General features: G+C 39.4%; 2 protein-coding genes across 12 annotated transcripts in view; both read right to left on the bottom strand.

The window, feature by feature from the left end:
- Positions 1–20,439, bottom strand: part of nbeab (neurobeachin b) — a 219,441-nt gene extending 199,002 nt beyond the window's left edge. For all 3 annotated transcript variants that reach the window (XM_034207128.1, XM_034207130.1, XM_034207129.1), the window contains exon 1: positions 19,912–20,439. In XM_034207128.1, coding sequence (XP_034063019.1) covers positions 19,912–20,184 — 273 coding nt within the window. In that variant the 5' untranslated portion in view covers positions 20,185–20,439. The remainder of the gene's footprint in view (positions 1–19,911) is intronic.
- A 2,173-nt stretch (positions 20,440–22,612) lies between these two features.
- stard13b (StAR-related lipid transfer (START) domain containing 13b) overlaps positions 22,613–27,299 on the bottom strand; it is a 68,786-nt gene continuing 64,099 nt past the window's right edge. For all 9 annotated transcript variants that reach the window (XM_034207134.1, XM_034207133.1, XM_034207135.1 and 6 more), the window contains 9 exons: positions 27,070–27,240; positions 26,643–26,802; positions 26,263–26,461; positions 25,868–26,081; positions 25,329–25,443; positions 24,993–25,214; positions 24,357–24,574; positions 24,066–24,242; positions 22,613–23,512 (listed from right to left, as the gene is read on the bottom strand). In XM_034207134.1, the coding sequence (XP_034063025.1) occupies positions 23,395–23,512; positions 24,066–24,242; positions 24,357–24,574; positions 24,993–25,214; positions 25,329–25,443; positions 25,868–26,081; positions 26,263–26,461; positions 26,643–26,802; positions 27,070–27,240 (1,594 nt within the window). In that variant the 3' untranslated portion in view covers positions 22,613–23,394. The remainder of the gene's footprint in view (positions 23,513–24,065; positions 24,243–24,356; positions 24,575–24,992; positions 25,215–25,328; positions 25,444–25,867; positions 26,082–26,262; positions 26,462–26,642; positions 26,803–27,069; positions 27,241–27,299) is intronic.

Below are 27,299 nucleotides of genomic sequence, written 5' to 3'. Positions count from 1 at the left end.
CCAGTACCTTCGATTGTTGACTTGTTCTGTTGTTTGTTCTGCTACCTACTGTAGATTATTCGTGTATATAGAGTATTGCTTGAGGGCGGAGATAGGATTGACAGGTGGGATACTAAACTGTCGATTGATAAAAATCAGAAAACAGCCTGCCGCTTTGAAAGAGCCACATACACGATAGCCATCCTTCTGAGAAGTAGAATATGCTTGACACAATTTACAGAAATGGGAAAATATAAGCTGTGTAAAGAGTGGGGATTTTCTGCCCAAAGCCAGGGAATATGAGATAAAGTCTTTGAGACATTAATCAAAGCATGTATTATCAGTCAGATGCATGATGCCAGGATTCAGAAACCTCCTCAGCCTTTCACCACTGCCAACACCCTGTATTCATATTAACAAGTAGAGAAGGACTGCCACACTGTCCCAAACTATGTTCCACATAGGCCATCTAATTCCATGCTGAATCATCTTCAACCAAATGCCACGGCACTAATCCTCCTCTGCTTGAGACTCTGCTGAGCAACAGTGAGGCTCTCCGGCCAGATGTTCCTTTCAAAGCAGTCCAACTCTCACGACTAACAGCATTAGCCAGAGACACACATTTAGCATTTGCTTGAAATTGGGCTTCAATATGCCCATGCGTACAACACACAGAGAATAAATTGCATCCCCAACGCAATACAAGAGAAAAGCAGTGCACTATGAAGAAGGTCAATGTTCACTGTTATATCATTTTAAGCATAATAATATTATGTGTATTTTTTTAATGTAGGGTGTTAACAGATAGCCAAATCAGGTTTAACATTGGCCAATGGCCATAGTAAACTGGATCCTTATTCAAATGTAAACATTGAAGAATCAAAAAAAGCAATCCATGGGGTACTGTAAATCAAAATGAGCACTACGATTTCAAAACAAGAAAAAAAAAACACACTGATGTGCCAGCAAATGACAAAAATGCAGTTTGAATCAAATTTCTCTATTGGACAAAACAAGCTGCCATCTCCAATTCATGAATTAGAATGAGTAGAAGTGGCACATATGAAGGTGCCCATTAGTCTCCCATGAATATATGTATGAGCAACACTTTGAATCAAAAGTTATGCTCCTCTGATGTTTCATTCAAGACAGACATGCCTTAATATTCAATAGCAAACGTGTGGGAATCACAATGTAGTTCAAAAGTTAGTGCTTTAAAACAGATGGAAAAATAAGCAGACAGCAGACGAAGTATGTCCAAGTGACTAATTATAAATATCCAGTTTGAATGTGGCGTGGAGGATAATGAGCCATAAAAATGGATGGTGTCTTTGTTCATTACGCTGATCCCCAAGTATTAATTGTAATCCAAATCCCTAACTCCCACTAAGCCCCCCATTATTCCCCCTTACTTCAGCTACATTAAATCAGTGTGTGATCTAACTCCTACAGAGTCCTTCATGCTTCAATATCAGCAGGAAATGGTAACATCCCAGCTGTACTGGAGCAATAAATATAAACATCTAGGAGATTGATTACACTAACCTTTATCAAAAGCAAAGCCTTTGCAGGATTGCAAAAAGCAGCAAAGCAGGATGAACACAGCACCCTCAGTCATCTAATGGCAACACACTGCTGGCTACAGTGTGGCAGCACTTCAAGACCAAAGGGAGTGAAGTGTACAGGAAAACATAACGTATTCGAAACAGAACCACCCCATCAACAATGACAGCCTTGTCAGGCATAATGTAGAAATCTGTATTCACAGCACACATCATTAACTGCCTAGTGGCTCATGGGCAACAGAGAATTATACATCTGTCACTTCCTGTAATGCAAACCTCAGAAGCCTTATGCTACACCTATAAAGTGGGTTACTCTTTGGTGTATGTGTTCTGTCACTATAGCACAATGGAAAGATATGCAGATACCATCTTTCTATCAAAGGCACTGTTGCATGACAGTGAACATGTTTTAAAGTTTGAAACTTTGTTTTTCATGCACAGCACTGAAAAACATAGTTAATGTCAAAGCACACAATACAAACAGGTATATTCGGTCATTCACTGCCTCGGGGAAGTTTAAAAACAGGAGCATTATATGAATCCTTCCAGGACTTCAATGACTGACAAATCACCGCGTTTATAAAAAGATTCATGTCACAGGAATTCCTGTGACATGAAATTCATTTCTATCTGAAATAGGACAAATGTTGCTAGCCAGATATAACTTGTTACGCTGATATTCTATGCTTTGAATTCTGTGTTTGTTCCCCATATTAACTTTTGCTTCACATACTTATTGCACACCCTTTTCACAACCTGGTTACAAAAAAGATGGGGACACTTTGGAAAGTACATGATTTAAATAACTTTGCATGAATTACTTCCAGATGTTAAGATAAAAAGAGCTCCAACATGAGGAAAACTGGTGCCAGAGTGAGATAGCTGTTGTTATAGAATACACATACTGTATACAGATGTTGCAAAATGAAGAAAGAAAATGATTCTTTGGATACATCTTTTTCCACTAAGAAAAATAAAAGCAGTGAGATGGCTCAGTTATCTACTTACATCCTTGATTTTGGACAAGGTGAATATCACCATTCTGGAGCTGATGAGAGAAATGTTTAAGTGTGCAATCTTGCTTCTTTCTTAACTGTTGAGAGTTGAACAAGCGCAGTAATCATCAGCAAGATGAATTATATAAAAACGTTATTTGGATCAGTGCATAGACCTGAGCACTGTCCAATACAGCATTTTTGTCTAGAACATACTGATAAAAGAGCAACTCTAATGCTGGAGATATTTTTACTTGTTATCCAAGATAATCCATTTGTGAGGTTCCATGATTTCAGGCCATGGTGTACAAACGATTCTCCGACAGAGACAATTTCCATCACTCACACCCTAACATCCAATTACACTGCTGACTGCTTTTGGATGAATTTGTTTTGTGTCAAACACAAGTTCATTTTCAAGCTAGACCACATCTTATATAAGCCAAACTAACAACACAGCATACAAACATGTTGCCTGGCTTTCATTCATGTATTCTGGTTAGATCCAAAGATGACAAAGATGTCCACTTCCAAGCACAACTGTACCAGATAATGATTGTCAGGAAACAGTGCCATATATCTTATTTGCATCTTCACTACCAAGAAGACTTTGCTTTGGCTGCGTCTGCACTGTGATGACAATACTGTGCTACATTAACAGGCTGTCACCCAGCTGCAGCCAGAGATATGACTTTGCATGTTAGCCTGATCAGGGATGCAGCTCATCTCCATAGAAATGAGCATGTGTGCACAGGGCATTGTTCCTATGTGGGAGACAACGCATTAACACCCAGGGTAGGTTTGGTTGACTGCCAACACTAACTCCACCTGGGACTCAGCCTGATTATCACATTGCTGCGGCTGATAATCCAACACACTTTCCATGGCGTTGAACAGGCCTGGTTAACAGCAGCTCATTACCTCACCACTACTAAGTCATGCTAACAATGTGTATTACCGTATGTAGTGCTACTTAAAGATAGGATTGCACAGTCAGCAGCTACGTATGGCCTGTTAGGTGAAATGTTACAAATGCACCATTCAAAAGAATCAAATTAGTGAAAAGGGATGCTATTCTAATCTTTAACTAATCCTTGACTAAAGAATGTTATAAACACATATTTTAGACTTGCTTTTTGTATTCCTCTTTTATCCATTTCTGTAAACCTCTTGTCTTCAAAGGTGGGTGGAGGAAGAGTGAAGCAAAATTGGACAAAGCATCAATGAAATGTTATCTCATTGCAACAGAGAATTATCATCACAGCAAAACGACAATCACACATCCTGTGATGGGAACAGAATGATATGCTTTTGAAATTACCTGGAAATAGATCAGCAATGAACAAAATAGCATTGAAGTCTAAATAACAAAAATGGTAAATTCATGAAATATGTATTAAATAAATATGTCCATAGAAAATTCTAGCAAAAGGATGTATACATCTGACCTCAATGCTTTTTTGTGAAAATAAATATCTAAACTAACCAGTCTATGAAACGCAAACAACCTTCAGCTCAGTCTAGCAGCTGTTCATGCATCTATACTGTATGAGGCTGTAAGCCCAATGTCTTACTTGTATGCAGCAGCAGGAAGGAAGAACATTATATGCCTAATTTGAGGGATTTGTTAAGCTTTCTGCCATCTTCATTTTATTATCACAGTTCTCAACAGGATTTTGTACACTTTTCCCCATCATATGGTAGCACATAAACACATAAATAAAGTCCTGAAAGACAAGGCTTCTGGGTCAACCAGGCATCAGTTGTGCCCCCTGGTAAACATCACTCCAAAGACCTGGCACATGCAGGCATAATGCACCTTGACACATTATGTAGGCACCAGTCAAATAATATACCATGAGCACATCTCTGGGGTAATACTGCTTGAGCGAGTAAGAGGGATGAGCATTACATGAAAAGAGTAAAGCATAGGGGAGAAGAGAGAGACACTCTACCATGGCCATTGTGCAGCTCTTTGAGAAATCTCTTTAAAATCCCCTAAAGGCACTAGCTTTTGGTCATCAATGAAACCACAGAAGGGTCTGCACCCTTCAACATTTCAATTAAGCTAATGTGTTATCTATAGATAGCTGACCTTCAGCATTATCCTTAATTCCTATTATGGCCCTGTTAATTTAGAATATGTTTCTTTTACAACTTTATAGTGGTTATAGCCCCATGAGTAGCATGAGAGATAGGCCTACATAGGAAAGATATTGCTGTTTCTATGATTGTTCTTTTGTTAATTGATATAAAGACCCAAACCATAAATAACATGGATCAAGGGCATCATGCTTGAAAAAACCAGCACGGACCGCGGGAAGAATAGCAATATGAGAATTAGGGCTGCACCCGAATATTCGGTCGTTGGCCTACTATTCAGTTTTCAATTTCGTTATTCGGATATTCGTTTTTTTAATTTATTTTTGGCAGCCGCGCTGCACTGCCAAATTGAATTTAGTGAAATCTCCAATATCAACGTAAGAGCTTGTGCCTCCTCGGGGGTGCTAACACTTAACCATAAACATTATCGTTTACTTTCTCCGTCTTTATATGTAGATATTACTTTTCTCCGTTAATCTCCGCTCCTTTTCTCTGTCACGTTGTTTCCATAGCAACAACAACTTCCTGTCAACAGCGCTAACTCTCCTTCAAAATAAAAGCATGTCCATACAAAATAGGAAGCCAAGCCAAATTACACTTAAGACATATACAACTGCAACGAAAGTAACAAACACAATATCCTTTTCAATTTCAAAGAACACAAATTGGGTTATTTACATGAACAAATAACTAGAAAACAACAATACTGTAGAATAACTAAATGAATGCCTTGAATAAACCGCGCGCCGAATATTCGCTGCTGATTACTACCGAATATCCGGAGCCCGAAAAATGGTATTCGGGACAGCCCTAATGAGAAATCGCAGAAAAATAAAAAGAGATGGGCAGTATACAAAAAGGTTTAAATATGCAATCCTTCACTTTAACCTTGGTTGAGGACAAGACAATGTGTATCAGCATGCTCCCTGAAACAATCAACCGTTTCAGGAGATTTACTTTTAAATAAACACATTTACAGAAACAGAATTTCCATTTTCCTTCAAATTCTGAACCGATTATTATAGTAGACCAGATGAAAATGCTCTTGGCAGAGAAGTGATGGCACATTTTTTAACTGGGAAAGCAAAGTGTTAGCATACTATAGCCCCCTACTTTGCATGAGGTTTAAAGTGGAAAATATCTATAAAAGGCAAAGTAAAGAATATGATGAAGGGGAACACTTATGAATGTTGAGAATTATCTTTGGACATTTAGTAAAGATTAATGCTAAAGGGCATTTCGGCAGGACATACGTAAGTAGAGCTAGGGCAGGGGTCGGCAACCCGCGGCCCACAGGCCGCATGCGGCCCTTTAAACCCTCTGCTCTGGCTCCCTTGAGCTTAGACAAAAATAAGAAGGAAATAAAATAAAACTATTTGTAGGACTATTTATATGTTGTTGCATGGTTGAAAATGTTTCGTATCTTGTATTTTGAGGTGATAATGTGACACATAAATAAAAAACAAAACGGTTTTAATTAGGTCAACTAAAATATGCGTCACATCCCGCTACGGTCCCGCGTGAGCGCCTTTTCTTGGAGGCGAATAACCTGACCCCCGGCTCGATGAGCGAACTATGGATAACCTAAATCAAAGAAAAGTACTGGAGGAACACAGGATTTAATTCTGCGTGGACAGAGTTGTATGCTTTCACAGCAAACGATGCTGGTTTACCGGTATGTTTGATATGTAGAGAGAAGTTGTCAAAGGTGCTGCAGCCTTTACGTATCGAGGAACAACACGGGAGAGGAAGACAGCTGACGATCTTCAGTCATAATTGGGGTATGTAATTTATTTCAGAAAACACTTTTTGTTATATTCCATGGAATGCTCTTAACGTCCCGATAGCAATGAATATATTAAATGCTTTGACAATAAATACATACAAAAATTAATCTCTGGAAGCCGTCGCGCTGTAAAAAGCACGACCAATCATCTGAGCCGGCCCGGCTAAAATAACTGGATGGCCTAACTGCCTGTCAGCCTTCCATCTGTGCACAAATTTATCTCGTGCCCTCATTGGTCATGTGCGCATTCGTGTGTGTTGGAGGAGGGACTCTGTAAGAAAGTCTGAAGGAAGAGGCATATTTTTTCCGGTTGTGTACTTTCAAATTCTAGCGCACTCGAGCTGGTTTCTCCATTCTTACCTACCCTACCTTTAACTCTTTTTAGGGTGCAGCTATATGTTTTATTTATTTCAAAGTGGGCCCATTTTAACAATATTTGTTTTCCCTTCAAATGTGCAGAGGTACGGAGCCCCTAAAGGGACATGGAAAAAAAAAAAAGAGAGAGAGAAAAAAAATAAAGTCAGGAAAACGGATTTGTTTCTCGTGCGCACGAAACGAGACAACCCATTTCATTGCAGACTGTTATGTTTACGTGGGGAAATGACAGTGCATACATTATTTGAGATATATTTTGAAGTCAGACTTAATTTTATGGACATTTCGGCCAGGGGTGTAGAGCTATTGGTTTAAGCACCGGATTGGCAAAACACTGGCGAGTCTGTAAACCAGTCTGCTTTGATCTATGAATTAATGTCCGTGACTCTCAGAGTACATGCTGCCCGCAGCTGTTTTATAGGGAAACAAACACTCAGAACACACACACACACACACACACACACACACACACACACACACACACACACACACACAGAGCCAGTGGCGGACTGGCCATCGGGACGTTCGGGACGAATCCCATTGGGCCGGTACCAAAGTGGGCCGCCCGTCACTAGCCGTCTAAGTACGATATATATCTCAAATAATGTATGCACTGTCATTTCCCCACGTAAACATAACAGTCTGCAATGAAATGGTTGTCTCCTGTGCGCTTCACTTCCTCCTTGACGCACCGGTAACTTTCTCAACAAAAAAAAGTGCGCACGAGATACTAACTCGTTATCCTGACTTTTTTTTTCTGTTTGTTTTTTTTACATGTCCCTTTAGGGGCTCCGTAGAGGACTCCCCAAGTGCTGTTTAATTTATTTTAAAGTAGGCCTGTGTATTATTTTTAATTCTCCTTATAAGAGTTCTTTGTTTCTTATTAGAGGTTAACAGTTTTATATCATGTAATAAATAGCCTAATAAATGCAAAAATACTGTAGTTTTTGTCTGATATAACAATAAAAAACTAATATGTTTTGCGGCTCCAGACAAAACAATTTTTTGGAAAAATGAGCAAAATGGCTCTTTTGGTCAAAAAGGTTGCAGACCCCTGAGCTAGGGGATGGAATAAAATGGACCATAGTTCAGATCAATAACTAAGACACATATTTTAGAATGTATTGCTATGATGTCTAACGAATCCGGAACCAAATCGAAATGTCTGTGGCATTTGTCATGCTGCATTTGTTCTTAGGAAAACCATTTCAGTGACATATGTATGCATGCAGTGGATCTGCAGTGAGGAACAGAAACGGCAAGGACCCATTAAGTAATGTTTGAAAATTGTTGGGGGGGAAATTGTGACATTTGCAAAAATGTGCCACTGCCAAGAGGTGATATTGATGTAAGATTGATCAAGCTGTTCATCTGACTCGACAGCAGCAAAGGGATGGTTCCAGAACAAGTCAAACCATAACTAAAAGCAGCTTAGGCTATACACAAGTCTTCCATCCATTATACATTTCTACCTATACTGTTGATGGGAATTCCGGCTCTTTGAAGGGAGCCGGATCTTATGGCTCCGTTCCTTGCCGAGAGCCATTCAAAAGAGCCGTTAAAAGAGCCAGGTGTTTTTTAAGTGGCGGTGGAGATTATTTGTTGACCCTGCTTTAAATGATATTTTGGCTTTACAAATGTTCCACTCCGATTTATCATTGCCTATGTTTTTTTTTAAGTGCATCCAAATGCTGCTGCGTTTTTGCGTTTGGCTCATTTTCACCCGAAAAACACGTCGTCTGTACCACTTGTTATGACTTCTCTCTCTCATGTGTATTCCGTTAAGACTCACCCCTACTCTGCCTCTGATTGGCTAACCCTAACCCACAACATCTCACTCCTCGTGCATAACCAATCAGAGGCACTCCTGCCTAAACCTAACCAATCAGAGTAAGCTTTTTCACTGTTCACGTAAAGGCGAGTGGATTTATGGCAGGCAGTGTACCAACGATAAAAAGAACGGCTCTCATCAAGTACGACTCGGTTCCCTTCGTTCGTAACAAAGAGCCGTTCAAAAGAATCGGATCCTTTGCGTACGTAACATCACTACTATACTGATTTCCCTTGACAGCAAAGTTTGGCAATTGGCACCATTATGTTTAACTTATTTTCAAAAAAGAAAAGTTAATTAACTTCGGGCAGCTTTGATTCCATTTTCAATTCATTCCTTATGCATGTCATGTGTGCTTTACCAAAACTCAATTTGCTTTACCCACACTATTTGCAATTGCTACAATGACAAAGTTTAAATTTGTCTTAAATTGCCGGCTTGGAATAATCTTTTAATGTGGAACAACATATATTTTAAAATAAAAGTTTAAATGACTTCAGAAGAATGAAACAACAACATCCACAGAGCAGGAGATGGAAAGCCCTCCCTTAAACCTTCAGCTCCTAACCTCTTTTACTTCAACCTGATTTAAGTTCAAACTCTACAAAAAAAGTGATGTGAATGTGAAAGATGCAAATCTGAGAAAGACAAACAACAACATCATATCACAAAGGCAGCTATCTTCCACCTATAAGTTTGCCGTTTGCAACACAGTGCAGATGTTGTTATTCAAGCATTCATCTAGTTTGACTATTGTTAAACACTCAACTAAGACGAAACTAGGGCTGTACCCGAATATCCGAATATTCGGTCTAATCTGATGGGAGAGAGATCAGCTGCTGCTGACGAGTCGACACGCAGCTCTGCATGATCACCTGCAGCTTCAGGTTAGAAAATCACACTTAGCTATTTTAATTACCTCTCAAACTAAACTAGTTATAGATATGTTTATCTTTACTGTCGGGTCACTCATTCAGGGCTCGAAATTAACTTTTTTCCTCAGTGTCCCACAACTGTCCCGAATTCTACTTTGTATTGTCCCGGATATAACCAGCAGTGTCCCAAATTTAAATTTGTATCGTCGCCCCCCCCAATTATGCAGAATACATATATTTTGATACTTTTTTGTCACTTAATCATCACACCATAGACTCTGGTCCACCATGTAAGTTTAAAATACTTATTCTTTTAAACATATGAATATTAGTCTGATCTGTTGCCTCTCCTAGAGTAGAAGGGAAGAGAGTTATTTTAAGACATGTTTTTCTATTGTTTCTCAATATCCAGACTAATTTATCATTGTCATGTCAACATTGAAGAATTCTGATTTGTATTTTTCAATTCAATATGGTATGGCTGTATGGTCTCTGTGTTTTATGATCGGAACCCTCTATCTGGCAATACAAGTGGTATGAATGATAATAAAAAAACAGAAGTTCCATAATACAGTTTAATAAATGTATCTGTTTTCAGTTCTAATTACAAGTCAGTAGTACTATAGGAATATAAATTGATCTTCTATCTTCTATCTTCATCTTGCTCTCACTCATTCACCCCCCCCCCCCCCCCCCCCCCCCCCCCCCCCCTACATCTCTTATTCTGATCAATTGTATTTCACATCATTTTCACAAACTTCAAAAGAACGTGACACCGCATTTTAGGACGTTTGTATGCATTGTAAGGCAAACTTCAGTTGCTAACGCTAGCGCTAGATAACATTGACACTTAAGACAACTAACTTACCACAGTGGAAGACGATTGCATCATGACCAGGACTTGGGATGTTTTCGTTTCGGGAGTCGGCAGAATTGGGGCTTGCATCAGGGGGCTGTTTATTCAACCACCTCAGCATTTCTATCTACTTTTTTTAACTGTTGTGACCGTTGCATTGGCGCGAGTCTAGCAGCAGTCAGCAGCAGAGTGGATGACGTAGAATGCATTCTATGATTTGACAGCCGAATGACTTTGCAAATAACACCCATTTTGAAGTTTACTTTTAATTTTTTTTTCACTGTCCCGAAATAGTCCCAGACAAAATAGATTTGTGTCCCAGTAGGAATTTGTATGGTCCCCGGGACATCGGGACATCGTTAATTGCGAGCCCTGCACTCATTACTGGATCAGCGAGCTGCATGAGATACTGACGGGCTGTCAGGAGAGAGAGAGAGTGCTCCGTTTATTATTCCTGTGTTGTTATAAATTACTGTACACTTTTGAATAATGTAGTTAATCTACTATAATTAGTTTGTTTAATATCGAATCATATAAATTTGTTTTAAAGCTCAATAAATAACAAAGACGACCTCTGACCGGCACTTTTCTCATTTTGTCCGGAAGATTTAAACTTTAACGGACATGATGACCGGCAAAAAAAAATTCTAATAGAGACTCTGGGCACAACAACTATGAAAAGTCACCTGAATGCTGTAAGTAGTAGCTTAGCTTAGTTGTTGTCCAGTTGCCATGATGAAGCTGCTTTATCCACCGTTCAAACAGTAGCGTTACACATGATAAAAACATGCACGCACGCACTGAATATCTGCTGCTGATTACTACCGAATATCCGGAGCCCGAAAAATGTTATTCGGGAAAGCCCTAGATGAAACTATCCTAATTATAGACATAATTACAGATATATGACAAGATCTATTCAGTGAACATTTTTCACTTAGTCAGATAGCCAGTATAAAACCTTATTTACGATTTGTATAAATTGCTCAACCCCTGGTTCAATTGCACAAACCTCCATTTGTGAATGTTTTAAAACTTCAGAGAACTCAACATCACCTTAATCAGCTTTAACGATCATCAGTGATTAGGAGTGTATCGGAGGAACCCCCCTATTCTATACAAAGATACAAATTGGAATAAAAACGTGGAATTACAGCAACCTTGAAGGGTCCACAAAATATTTTACAACACATTATCTCAATCTACATTACATTTCAGGCTGCCTATACTTGAAAGATTCAAGATCACGCAAACAAAAAGTTGTAAGTCCATGTGGGGAAATGATCTTCAATTTGTATTTGGTTGACCTGTTCATCATGCTTACCCGAACTGTTATACTTATACTCATACATTTTCACACAATGCAGCAATTGGTAATTGGCTTTTTGTCTGGTGGTTGGACACTGGATGTGCCACCCCCTTTGCAACAAGCCCAAATATACATTATTTAATTATCGTGAAGCTTGTTTTTACTCACAGCGTGCTGGAGCTTATCCTAGAAAACCAGTTGGCAAAGGACGAACACTCTCTGGGCAGATCGCCAGTGCATCGTGGGGGCTAACTCAGACAGACAGAGAGTTACTCATTCTCACGTACATACCTGTTAGGTATTAGAGCCCTCAATCCTAAAAGTATGTATTTGGATAGCGGACAGTATATCCACAACCAAACAATTAAAAGTCCACTGAAGGATAGCCGATTCTAGAGAGCTGCACTTTTTGTTTTAAACTGACAGCTCTACTGAACCATCATGACGTTCTTTAAATATACACATGTAATAAAATGAATACAGAAGGAAGATTTAAACGGAGCCTCTCAGAATCAAACCAACTGCCTGAGTTATACGACTTTTGTATTTCAGGGACTGCATATAACATTATGGATACATCTGGCAAATTAACATGATGGACTCAAGTGCTCGTGATAATGAATGTGCATTTTCCTTTCTTAAATACATTTTTTTATATGGAGATCAGAGTCAGTATAAGTATACGCACAAAGCCTTCCTCTTCACACTTTGATCTTTGACCTCTGGTCTTACAATACATAATGCATTTTCAGAACTATTAAAAGTTGTTAATGATGCATTTGGTCACTGGCAGAACTTGGTTCAGGACAGATTATGATCCTGATTTAATACAAAAAGGTTCTGCAGTGACTTACAGTACTAAACACAATGTCATTATCAGCATTTAACTGAACTCAAACTCTTTCCCTATACCCTTGAGCTTATGATGACTGAAAGCTTACCATGACAAGACCAGGGGCCTCATTTATAAAGGGATATACGCTCAAAAAATGGCGTACGCCAGTTTCTACGTAATGTTTGCAATTTATAAAATACAAACTTGACGGGAAAATGTGCGGTCCTCCACGCAAACTCTAACCCATGCGTACGCACTAAGCACAACAACGGGAGAGACGAGAAACTGCGAAACCGTTGGCAGAAGGAAGAATGAAGAGAAATGTGTGGAAATAATACCATAAATAAAACGTTACCTCTCATTTATCATATATGAAGAATTCATTTTCAAACATTGATTAAAGCCAATCTTAAAATAATTAAACAAACGCCTGTTTGAGACTCCTCAGTGCACACAAAAACATAACTTGGATAAATAAATAAATACGGATATGTTATTTAAAACCACCTCGCATATGTTGTGTTAATGTTATGAAATGTTTTCTCATAAATGATGCGGTAAGCAGGAGGACAGAATTACGTCTAAACTGACGCCGTGTTGCATTTCTATAGGTTGTAGATACGAGCATGGTTTTATATACTATCATGTTTAATCGTGTTTTATGCCGTTCACCGCCTACTTAATAAGTCGCTCGTAAAACACAGGAGGTATGGAAACTAAGAACACCATATGTGGTCAATTGAACAGCTAATATAACACAACACATTAGTTGTATTTCCTTTAACTGGTGGATTATGGATATATAGTTGCTGATCGACAGCTGGAACACAAACCAACAAATACAAAAACATAATTCAGATACAGTCGTCATGACTCCACTCTGGAGGGATTCCCCGATCATTTCTAACAGTTTCTCATCAGGGGGTGTCTCCTGTCCCCGGTACAAACACACTGCCTGAGGAAGGCTATGTGTATTTTTTTTGTCATTAACCTTTTTCGGACCACTTATTTATTTATTTTGGTGACGATCCGACCTCCATACTGCTACTCTGGTTCAAACTGCATCCACCAAACAATATGATTTATCTCGACCTCCCCAAAAGAACCAAAATCTGACACGGTGTGAGATCTCTTTTTTAGCTGTTCTGTCGTCATTTCCTGCGATCTTCTTCATGCAGTCAGACAAAATGAATGAATGAATGGGCGTTTCTTTGACTATTTATAGGCAAATATGGGCGTTACGTGAAGCCCGCAAAAGCTGCACCGCATTTCGAGTCGGTTGTGATTTATAAAGGGAAACCGGCGTAGGAAGTGCCGTACGCACTTTCCTCGCCGGTACGCAATGTTTGGTGAATCGGAAAATGTCGGAACATTTCTGTACCTATTTTTTGGATTTCTACTACGTAAGCAACCTTCCCACGTGAATCCTACGCACGGCGTTATAAATGAGGCCCCAGACCAGGGGCCTCATTTATAAAGGGATATACGCTCAAAAGATGGCGTACACCAGTTTCTACGCAATGTTTGCGATTTATAAAATACTAACTTAACGGGAAAATGTGCGGTCCTCCACGCAAACTCTAACCCATGCGTACGCACTAAGCACAACAACGGGAGAGACGAGAAACTGCGAAACCGTTGGCAGAAGGAAGAATGAAGAGAAATGTGTGGAAATAATACCATAAATAAAACGTTACCTCTCATTTATCATATATGAATAATTCATTTTCAAACATTGATTAAAGCCAATCTTAAAATGATTAAACAAACGCCTGTTTGAGACTCCTCAGTGCACACAAAAACATAACTTGGAGAAATAAATAAATACGGATATGTTATTGAAAACCACCTCGCATATGTTGTGTTAATGTTATGAAATGTTTTCTCATAAATGATGCGGTAAGCAGGAGGACAGAATTACGTCTAAACTGACGCCGTTTTGCATTTCTATAGGTTGTAGATACGAGCATGGTTTTATATACTATCATGTTTAATCGTGTTTTATGCCGTTTGCCAAGACTTGATAAGTCGCTCGTAAAACACAGGAGGTATGGAAGCTAAGAACACCATATGTGGTAAATTGTACATCTAATATAACACAACACATTAGTTGTATTTCCTTTTAACTGGTGGATATAGGGTTGGGGGGGGGTTGAGACTCACAGGCTGCAGTGGAGACGCTGCGCACAGCTGATCGACAGCTGGAACACAAACCACCAAATACAGAAACATAAGTCGTCATGACTCCACTCCGGAGGGATTCCCCGTTCACTTCTTACAGTCTCTCATCAAGGGGGTGTCTCCTGTCCCCGGTACAAACACACTGCCTGAGGAAGGCTATGTGTATTGTTTTTGTCATTAACCTTTTTCGGGCCATTTATTTATTTATTTTGGTGACGATCCGACCTCCATACTGCTACTCTGGTTCAAACTGCATCCACCAAACAATATGATTTATCTCGACCTCCCCAAAAGAACCAAAATCTGACACGGTGTGAGATGTCTTTTTTAGCTGTTCTGTCGTCATTTATTTATAAAGGGAAACCGGCGTAGGAAGTGCTGTGAATCCTACGCACGGCGTTATAAATGAGGCCCCAGGGCCCTCATTTATAACGCCGTGCGTAGGATTCACGTGGGAAGGTTGCTTACGTAGTAGAAATCCAAAAAATAGGTACAGAAATTTTCCGATTCACCAAACATTGCGTACCGGCGAGGAAAGTGCGTACAGCACTTCCTACGCCGGTTTCCCTTTATAAATCACAATCGACTCGAAATGCGGTGCAGCTTTTGCGGGCTTCACGTAACGCCCACATTTGCCTATAAATAGTCAAAGAAACGCCCATTCATTCATTCATTCTGACTGACTTTATGAAGAAGATAGCAGGAAATGACGACAGAACAGCTAAAAAAGACATCTCACACCGTGTCAGATTTTGGTTCTTTTGGGGAGGTCGAGATAAATCATATTGTTTGGTGGATGCAGTTTGAACCAGAGTAGCAGCATGGAGGTCGGATCGTCACCAAAATAAATAAATAAGTGGTCCGAAAAAGGTTAATGACAAAATAAATACACATAGCCTTCCTCAGGCAGTGTGTATGTACCGGGGACAGGAGACACCCCCTGATGAGAAACTGTAAGAAGTGATCGGGGAATCCCTCCGGAGTGGAGTCATGACGACTGGATCTGAATTATGTTTTTGTATTTGGTGGTTTGTGTCCCAGCTGTCGATCAGCTGTGCGCAGCGTCTCCACTGCAGCCTCTCAAATGAGTTCTTCATATATGATAAATGAGAGGTAACATTTTGTTTATGGTATTATTTCCACATATTTCTCTCCATTCTTCCTTCTGCCAACGCGGTGTCGCAGTTTCTCGTCTCTCCCGTTTTTGTGCTTAGTGCGTACGCATGGGTTAGAGTTTGCGTGGAGGACCGCACATTTTCCCTTCAAGTTAGTATGTTATAAATCGCAAACATTGCGTAGAAACTGGCGTACGCTATTTTTTGAGCGTATATCCCTTTATAAATGAGGCCCCAGGTCTCTGGAGAGCACATCATCTACTAAAAAGCAACTTCCAGCGATTCTGGTGCATTTCTCAAGTGAAGCGCTTCATTCACTTGATAAATCAAATCAAATCAAGTTTTATTTATATAGCACATTTTTAAAACGATTTTTGATCGAGCCAAAGTGCTGTACATATAATAATGACCTTACAGTAAGGACACTATACAGTAAATACAACAGCACAGTTTGTGCAGAATATCAGTATGAGAAAACGACACCCTCTGACCTTAGACCCTCACATCGTACAAGGAATAAAGATTGCCTCCAAACAAAGAGAAGCAGAAATAAACAAAACATAATCATTTATTTGTGACAATGTTGATTGCTAGGTACTTATGACGGGCGGAGTGGCAGAGTCCTGTTCAGAGCAGATGATCAGATAATCCTCCAGCGCACTCTGCTGACACCAAGTCCGGAGAGCAGTCACATGGTTCAGGTAGCCAACTCACCAGACATCACATCATCCTTATATTTATTAGGTTTTTGATACAACAATAGGTCTCACGTAAAACATCTATTTACAGAGTATATTGATAATATTTATTTGGTTCTGATACTATATTATTGCTCTCAAAAGTGATCAGAAACAGCAAATTATACTAATCACAGTTCAATATCCATCATTATACCTAACATAAGGGAAGTTGTATTAGCATTTGTAATTAATAAACCAATGAAAGTAACTAATTTGGAAACTAGTACTGATCATATATAGCAGTATGGGCATTTAAAATAGTATCTGTCAATTTCTCATTTAGAAATATTTTAATATAAAAGCATGTTTAAAACCTATTGTTTGGCACCTGGCAGATATGAGTGATAAACATATTTTGATTTCCATGTCCCAACCCCTGCAGACTTAATTTTACATAAACAAATAGTGGCTCTTTTGACTAGAGCTGTCCCCTCTTAGTGGATTAAACTATTAAATGGTTGTTTTAGTCTAAGTCAAATAATATGTATTATGCCCAGTAGCCATTTCCCTACGTTTCTCATTTAGGCTAAATGACTTTAGTCCAAGACACCATTCTAGTCCATTCTTTGTGGCTTAACGATCAATCAATTAAATGAATTCATCAATTTATCGGCCATAATGTTGAAAATTGAATCAATCTACTCCTGCAGAATAATATTTTTCTCCACTGTTTTGGACAGGCTTAGTGGTATCCAATTTAATATGTTCATCTAAATCTGTAAAATACTCCACAGTCACTGTACCAGTATTTTTTTCTTAAGCAATCCCTTAGATCAACAAAAAGTCCCAAGCTACAAACATAATCAGCTAACAGCAGGAGCTTCAAACAAACAGACAAACTGTATTTCTCCATATTTTTAAAGATTGGGAAAAATATGAATATGTTGATCCTGCGCATGCAAATGGGTAGAGGAGAAGTGGATTGTGTTGCAGTTTCTTTGGGTGTTGTGATGCTTTTTTCCTTCATGAAAATGTTGTAATCACTCGTAACTGGTATAACATTTGGGTTAACCAAAGTTCCTGTTCTTTATGAAGAAAAAATCCTTGGCTTTAACACACACCTCTTACGTACTGTCTAAAGGTGTGAGTGCATGTTTCAGGAATCTGAAATAAGCTTGGTAATAATCTCTGATTTAATATGACAGTCAAAAGCACCAAGAGTTTCTTTAATGCATCAACCTCTTTGAGACAGCATGTGAGAAATCTTGAGTTACTCCCACATGTCATGAGGATTAAGATGAGGATGTGCCCTGAAAGCTTTTCCTAATTCACAACTCTCTCCATTATCCATTAGAACATACGTGACTTTAATGGGGAAGGGAAAGGCTGTTGAGTTACGTGATTTTCTCTTTTGTCAGAGAAGTTCATTGAATGATTCATACAAAGTAACAATTAGCAAAGTATGAATAATCTCTCTTATTTCCTCATCTTGAAGAAGGCAGTAAGCCAGCTGACAAGTATCATCTGAGTATGGGACAAATCCCCTTTTTCAAACATCATAGAGATGTACCTTTCTGATGGCAGGTGCCCATTTAGGCTCTCATTCTGGTAAAAAGAAAGGGAAATATCAGATCCACTGTATTAGTCAATTTCCCATCTCTGCAGTTCAACAAGAACTCTCTATACATTTTGGTTTTTAAATAAGAGATTAAGACACCTTTTCATAATAGGGGATCCTGGTCTGAACATCTAACTACAATTGTTCCATGATGCTCCTTGAAAAGGGAAATACATTATTATTTCATTACTTCACAAATTGGACCCCATGAGATACTACGGAGGCTTTTGGATCTCCAGGCCCTCTGTACAACACTTCAAAAATATGCTGAATTTATGACATTTCTGTAGTCATGGTATATTACAGATAGGAGGTTTAAATGACAGCTTTCTCTACCCGCATCCTTTGCTAGCATTATTAATGCAGTTTGTGATATATAACAACTACTGTTGTTTATTTGTCTGCACATCATTTGGGTAAAGTTGTATTTCTGTTTGTAAACACATCAAGTAAAGCAAATTGTTAATATATCATTTCAAGTTTAGGCGACTGAGAAATGTTTGGATAAAGTACACTATGTTGTATTCACAAATTAGTTTAAAATGTAAAAAATGCACAGAGGATCAAAAGGCAGCGTTGGCACTGATGCACTGCTTTAATCAAATTGAGAAATTATTAAAAGCAATTCAAATAAGTGTTGAAAAAACACTGTAGACTGCAGTGCGTTATTTCTCGTGCACACATGTGAGAAAAAACCTGCAAAGTGAAAGGGGGCAAGGTGTCGGAGACTCAAGCTATTGCAGTACAACTCATGTCTGAGCATGCCAAGGGCTACAATTAGTCTTGCTCCTCAAAGTGGATCTCTGTTGTGCCAGAATGGGTTGTAATTCATCTCTAGTGTAGTAACAAGGGCAGTCCACCTATTGCAAACAGGCCCTAGTGTGGTACTCCTGCAGATAGACAACAAAGGTATGAAGGAGCTCTACAGTCTCTTCATATCATGTGACACTGTATACTTGTGGATGAAATAGCCTTTGTTTGGCGACTCTGGTCATACTATCAGTTTAAACCACCAAACAACTTGTACTCACAACTATTATGTCTCATTATTCTCTTACTTTGGCAGCAGTTAATCATACAATTAATTAAGATAAATGACTCTCCAGGCCTGTTTAAAAAGTGGAGCATTACAATACCTTACAATATTGGGTTAATCTCATTAGAGGGTGATTGTGACTACAAAACCCCGCATAAATTAAGAGCAGGTCTAGTATACAGCAAGAATATTCATTGTCTTCACAACACTGCTGAGGAGCTTCACTGGCCACATTATAACCAAACGCTGACCACCAGTAATTCTGGACTCCCAAAAGACACCCTGACAAAACTAGTGATCCCTGGTATTATATGGAGACCCTTAGTTCCAGGGCCCCTGCATTATTCCACACACAGCAACAGCAGATGTCCCCTGGCTCTGCTCACCCACATCAGTTCATTAAACAAAAAACCTCTTCTGATATTTAGTGCTGCACCATCAGGCTAAAGGTATTTATAAAGCCTTTACCTTCACCTTACCTGACATCATCCACATCCTTCATAAGCAGGCACGAGGAAGTTGGGACTTTGCTGAACTTCAAAACTTGAGAAAATGTTGTATTCCTAAACTACCCTGTCTGTGAAAATGTGTGACTTTTAATTGTATCGATTGTGTTTACTCTCACATATCCAGGAGTGGGCCTACTTATATTAGCACTGCATAATATAATACTCGTTTGCACAGTTTTGAGGTTAAAATAGTGTTTGCCAACATTACATTCAATTGTTGCCACTGAACAGTATTCTCTTTACAAAAAAAGGGGGGGGCTTACCAAATTCAGCACCGTTTCAACAATATCCCTGTTGTTAACCTCTCCAACCTGGATCAGTCCGATGACAACAGCAAATTTCATTTTGATATTCCGGATTGGAACCGATGGATTGATAACCCCAGCCGGAAACACCACTGAACCTGAGCCGGACATCATCGTTGTCTCCCCGGCGGCAGCGGAGACTGCAGCTGCGTGCTGCCTGTGACCTGGAGGAGGTTGTCGGTCCGAGAGAGACATAGAGCCGGGCATTGTCACCGGTCTCTCGCTTGTCATGTCCACCCAAGCCGGGTGGTTATAAACCGGTCACACGCTATCTCCTTGCAATAAATCCAATCACTGCTCTGGAGATCCAAAATAAATGAAAGAGAGGAACACTCGCGAAACCGCGAAAAACAACAACAAAACAGAAGCAATAAATCACTCTGTCAGTTAAATCCAATCCGGAGAGTCCCGGTAAGAGAGTCCGCTGTGTTGTAGGTACCAGCCGGTAAACTGAGCAGACTGCCCCGCGCTGTGTATGTGAGAGTGCCGCTCTCTCAATGCGCCTCTCTGTGCTGCTGTCACCGCCATGTTGCCGCCCCCTGCCTGCGGTTCAACACGCCTGCGCTGAGATGATGGAGCTTGAGAGCCGAGCAGGACAGCCGTTCCCCTGCACCGAACAGGCGGGACCGGCAGAGTGCGGAGTGCTACCCGGAGCTAATAGCATGGCAATTTAGTAAAAGTTTGCCAAGCCAAAAGAAAACAGTGGGTGTAAATTGTCTTCCATCCATTTTATAAAGTTATATTGTCCGTTGGTTTAACCAGTGCGGTTAAGTGAAAGTTAAACGTAAAACAGTCCATATTTGTAAAAGTCACGCTGGTCGCTTCATCATGTAGCTTCCTTTAAAACATTCCCAAACAAAGATGAAAATCGGAAGTTACCTGACTTGTATTTCTGGCCTGAACGCAACAAAAAAAAAGCCAATGATGTGCATAAAAGCATAACAAACATGTTCTGGATAAATAAAGATATATTTCCTAAATTTTAATTTATCGCTACAGGAAACTCAGAGGTGTAGCCTACCTCATACAATTAATTGCGCCCTTTTTTCATTAAGTGAGCTGGCATACATAAATGCAAAGACTATTTATACTAACGGTGCTTTAAAGCTCGAGAGTCTCCAAAGGCTCCAAGGTCTCCAAAATGCAAATGAATGTAAACCTCAAATCAAAACAGAAATTATCAAAATATATTTTATAAATATGTGTCATTATGCCGTCGTAGGATACAACCGTAAGACGACCATGTTCGGTGTTAGAAATAGCCTATACTAGCCTTGCTAAAGGTTAAGATTAGATCTGTGTTGTACGTCCAAGTCAATATAACGCGGATATGAACACCAAGACTTTCAGGCAATCTTTTTGAAATGCATGAATGCACACATGGAAACATCTGACCTGAATTATCATTATCATCCTACAAATTATTTTTATTTTACAGGGTGTGCTGGTTTGGTTTCATTTTCAGTTTTGGATTCAGGTCCATTTCCTGGATTAGACTATGAGGCACAAAGGTGACCCTGGATAGTCATATGCAAAGCAATACAACAAATCCTATTACAATGAGATTAATTCCCTTGGTCAATTCTTCTTTCAGGGTCCTGGTGAGTTAATAGTAGTGTCTGCTACACATCACATTGAACTGGTTTTTAACGAGTGTTTAATCATAGACAGGTATAATAATATTATTTGTTGTATCTATGTTAGCAAGAATCACTTGTGACCATTCATGCTTCCATGTACAGATATGTTATATTAATTAAATGTTTCAAGTTATTTATTCAGCTGAATAATGTGCTGCCAAAAACATAGATGCATTGCCTATATGGTGTTTTATAGTAAAAAGTATGCATTTGACTGCCCTTTGACTCAATGTTTTAAATGTTTATAATTAGATAAAGTAGGCAATGTCTCATTTTGCTTTGCCAAATTGATATGGACACATATTTACAGTCCATAATAATACATGACAAAAAGCCACCAGGTTCCAGTGGTTATATAAAAGACACACTGACAGCTTGGCAACAATCCTGTCCATCGTCCTGACTGACAGCCAGAAGCTGAGCTTGCATTTCATGACCTCATTAAGCTGATGTGTGTCAGCATGTCTTCAATATGTCTCAAGCCAAGGTATAATGTTTGGCTGCATACAGTTGTACCGATCATGTTTTGTTTTTTTCCAGTTTAAAGCTAGATCGAATTTACGGCAACATACATAAAAAAACATGGTCACAATGATGTCAAATATTCTGCTGATCAAAAACCACCACCTAGTGGACACAAAAGTCAATCAACCAAATGTGTTTAGCCCATGGTCTTGTAAGGTAAGGTGAGACAAATTAACTGCAGACTTAATTTGGTTTAGCTTTTGAATAACTGATATGTTAACATACAAATGAATTGTAAGCTCCAATAAGGTGTCAATGTAAATTCATTAAACCATGTCCGTGTAAATCCTTCAAATGTCCGGTAGAGGTCGCTCTCATCCCACATGAACAAGAATGTTGTTTGTGGAGGACAAGTCAATGGTAGAGTAATACTCTCAGCCTGACTGACACCGTGTGTGTCAATTGACCATGCTAGGTATTTGTTTTATTTTATTTTGTGTTGTGTTGTCTTTTCAAAGTGAAAGAGAGAGGAAGAATCAGTGCATAAAAACATTTTATAATTTTGATAGTTTTATTATAAAAGGATGTCTTTTGTACTTGACTGCACAATTCAGTACCCTTAAGCAGGTATGAACAAGTCAAACCTTAAGTCATTCTTTTTACAACCACCTGGGGGTCAGAGTTCAATAAAATTAGACCCATTCCAAAATGGCAATACTGAGGCAAAGTAAAACCAGCTTACAATTTGTACCATGTGTACTACAGAAAGCTTGACACAGTGAAAAAATCAATATATAGGATATTAACATATATACTATTTATCCCTTCACATATATACAATATATACATCTACCTTGCATGTACAGTATATTCACACACATATTTACAGTCGCTGGAGTCTACATCATAATAATTATAGCTTTAAATCTGAAAAGAATAACATATACATGCTTCCCAGAAGCGTTTAAGGAGCTTGAATGTCCTAGACATTGTAGATTAAAGTAGCAGTAATACAATATTATTAAAGATAATAATTATCATAATAAACAGGTTAAGCAACATTAATGTAAATAAAATCCTAAAGCTAAGGACATTGGCAGGATGATTATTTTCCCATTGAGTAATTATGCTCAGCACCTATAAGATGTCCTCTTTTGTCATTGTGCAAGTACAGAGGAGCTCAAATTTATTTTCAGAGCGTTTTTACTCTGGAAATAAAAGAATAAACTGTGCTTTAGTTCTGGGGTCCTGTCTATGCTTTGTGTCTGCATGTAAGCAATGACTCAAAGGCTCAATCTTGATCTCAAGGCTGAGCAGACACACTTGGCAAAGAGTTTCAGATTTTGGTCTCCGGGCCGTCTGCGATTAGCGGCTGAAAGGAGTTGCGTATCCGGGCAGCTTCTGCGGCACAAAGGTGACCAAAGGCTTTGTTGTACCAGTCTGGAGTCCTTCCTCTGAAACAAAAAAACAGTACATTTAATATAATATACTTTGAAAGGAGCTTCAATGGTAATAATTCATTAAATTATTATCTTAAAAATGCAAATATCACACGTAGAAATGTATAGGTGTACTTTTCAAGTATCAAAGAGGCCCCATTTGCTTGGGTTTTCTCTTTCCTGTAGTTTGTCCCGAATCAAATTGATTGGAGTTCTTGGTTTACTTTACACTATGTAACACTAGCACTTCTATCGGCTAGCGCTCCAACACATTGCACTTGATTTGCTAAGGGTCAGGACATTTCTGACACATCTCTAAGTGGTTGATCAGCTAACCATCAGTTAGGCTGCCTCTGGTTTCAGACAGAGGGTGAAAAGAGGTGCTGTAGCACAGGCAGTATTAGACAAATAAAGCACTTTTTGAACAATAAAGCATGTAAACATGTCACAGTAGAAGCAAAAAATATAAATATAAATCTGAAAATGAGCGTAATTTGTCCTCTTTAAAAGCTAAAAACCTTGAAGTTATTGAGATTTTATATCTCATTAAGATTTTTGTGGGACTCACTTCAAGTCCACTCTGCAGATGTGAGTGAGCCTCGACTTTCCTGAGCCGCAGGGCTCCAGCAAGTAGTTGGACTCCAGTACTATAGCGCGTACCCCTCCCACAGGCGGACAATCCTCATGCTCTATAGACACAGAAACCAGGGAGCAGGCACCTTTGGGCAAGTCTGTCCTCCAAGACCTTGAATAAACAGAAAGAGATTGAGTATGTGGCCTAAGAGAAAAACACATTATAGCATTTCACTAAAGAAAATATATATTTTGCTTTGAGTCTCTTTTTTTATTTACCACTCACCTAAGTACTACGAAGTCCCTGCTGGGATGAGGGGGCATGCGGTTGAGGACATACTGAAACACTTCTGTCTGCTTGTCCAGTGTCTCACACACTTTCCACTGCAGCAGATCCACATCCCATAGGTGGCGCTCTCGTAGCACACGGTTCAAGACTACAGATGGTGGGGCTTCCACCTCCACAGACACTCGCCAGCGTCTCAAAGGGTTCCCATCTCCCACCTGGAGAAACACGAGAAAACCTTTATTTGCACACATATATGCATGAAATATGAAAGAAAATAACAGGAGAGGTCATGAAGACACAGGCTTACAAAACAGTCCCCCCCTCAACCGACTAAGCTAGCATCATTTAGAAAAATAAAACAAACGCTAAATGACAACAAGAATGTAATGTAAGAAATGTAAACAAGAAGTAAAAACGAATAATACAAATAATGACTGATTCATTAAACTTAATATAAATCTGATGATAAATTAATAATAAAAAATGTATAAGGTCATAGAGTTTTTAATAACTTGAAAATATGTGTTTGCATTATTTATGATAATTATTAACTTGTTACTTGTAAAAAGAGATATCAATATTTATTTGAGGTTTAATAAACATCATGAACTCTACAATGGGTAGAGCACCAACCTTCTTATAGGAGAGCTCTGTGTTATCAGAGCTACTGCAGGACACCCAGTATTTGGACTTTTCCCGGGCCTCTTTGATCTGGTTCTGAAGCCTCCCCTCCATGTGAGTGTGGTACGTTCCATCCTGATCCTCCAGATGCTTGCACAGCTCCTCAATTGTTGGTGCATGTAAGTCAGCCTCCACATATGAATTACGTGACTGAGTAACCATCTCATGAGGGATCTAATGGGTGTATAAAAGCATGCGGTAAGATTCACAGCAAATATAGAAGGAGGCCTGGGGATATTGCATCCAGGCTTGAAATTCTTGTATTATTACAACTACAGGTTCTTGTACCTCAAAGAGACGGTTGCACTCTACTATCATATGAGCGAGGCCCTGTGTTGCTGCTAGGTTTTCATTCAGATCCTTCTGGTCTGGTCTGCCAGTGGCATACTTCTTCCGCATGGCCCTGGGGATTTTGGGGAGACAGAATGCTTATTAGGCCAGTAGAGTCCACGGGTCAAAGTCCCCACCAAATGCAGTATATAAACTCTTCCTCCGCTCTGCAGGAAACCCCTTTGATCCTTTTAACAACAATTTCAACATGATAAATGAGAGAGCTTTGCTTTGTTTGTACACAGCATGGTCTCATAAAACATGGGGTTTCAAAAAAGTGCCATGGCCTTTTAAAAATCTTCCCAGAAAGAGAGCAATCTACTGCGCCCCTGAGGGTTGAGCAGACTCTGTAACCCATTTGTATGTGTATCTTTATGGAGTAATAGGTGAAGATAATCATGCAGGAATTAATAGAAAGCATGCATGTCTTGTTTACTAGTTTTTTAAGGAACAGAATGGCATGCAATGCTCCCCATACAAAATACAAGAAAAATTACCTTGGTGAGAGATTATCTTTCTTGAGTATATTGAGATGGAAGAGGGAGGGGGCCAGACACACAGCAATGTTCATGGGTGTCATCTGGTTCTCCTCCACAGAGGATGTCACATCGCTGAGGAAACAGAGCAGTGTCTGCAGCACCTCCCGGTTTTCATCTGACATCAACATGATGGCTGCCTGGACAGCTTGCAGCCTTTGGTCCTTCGGTACATCTGCACATATGAGAAAATTGATTTATATTATCTCTTATACAGTATATATCCTATATCTTAAGTAATACAAGAGGGAATAGGTGCAAATCCACACTGCTCTCCGGATTTAAAGAAAACCAAGTCAGACACTAACTTTTAAATCTGACACATGACGAGAGCACGGACAGATTCATGTCCTTACATTGGTAGATATGGAGAAAGGTCTCCCCCAGCTTGCTGGTGAGCAAAGGCTCAGGTAGATCCCTGAAGAACTGCTTCACCATGTCAGCCACATCGTAGGCAGACTGATCCTCATAGTTCACATTGTCTGGAGAATTCTCATTCATCTGCCTGAGCGCTTGAATTCGAGACTTCACCCCTGATTTACGGAACAGACCCACCTGGAAGCAAAACAGACGTGTTAACTTGACAGCTGGCAGCAGTATTCGCTCACTGACAATTGTATCTGTCTGCTTACAATTTGTGTAATAATCTTTTGGAAAACGTCCACCACATTATACACAGTAGATAAAGTCAATCATTTGTTACTTCACATGTGAAAATTCAAGTACTTTGTCATACCTGGTCAAGACACTGGCTCCTCAGGTACCGCAGGGCCTGCTGCAGGCCGAGGGGCAGCGGCTGCCCAGAACGCTGCACATGCACTATGAGAGGCACGCCGAACACATTCTTATCCTTATAGTCTGGTACCTTCATTCTCTTCATAAACTTTGGCACGGACCTAGAAAAGATATGAAGAAAAACACATTTACTTAAAATAAAATAGTATTAAGAGCGTGTATACCAAAAGGGAATATGGTTCTAGTAATTCATTAAGGCCTGCTCATACCATAGTACACAAAGAAAGATGTGTACTGTACTAATCAAATAATTAGAGAAAAAACCTACATACAAAATGAGGTAAATGATGTAAAATGTGCTTTCACTGATAAAGAAAAATGTAATCAATCCTTAAAAAGTGGATGTTGGATGTTAGAATTAGACTTACCAGGTCCAGCCGTGCTTGTTGGACATGGAGTACTTCTCCATGATTGCAGTAAGGCGCAGCAGAGAAAACTTCTGCAACAAACTGAGCTGGCCTGCTGACTGGTTGGTGATCTGCAGGGACGCCACTGAGTGACTTAGGCGATTAGATATCTGAAAGCTGGGCCACCGTAACCTGATGCCAGGAAAAATTCAACAGCAAAGGAAATATTTAAGATAAGATTTCAATACAAT

Source organism: Gymnodraco acuticeps, unplaced genomic scaffold (assembly GCF_902827175.1).
Source record: "Gymnodraco acuticeps unplaced genomic scaffold, fGymAcu1.1, whole genome shotgun sequence".
NCBI lineage: Eukaryota > Metazoa > Chordata > Actinopteri > Perciformes > Bathydraconidae > Gymnodraco > Gymnodraco acuticeps.
This window is presented reverse-complemented; position numbering and strand designations above follow the sequence as displayed.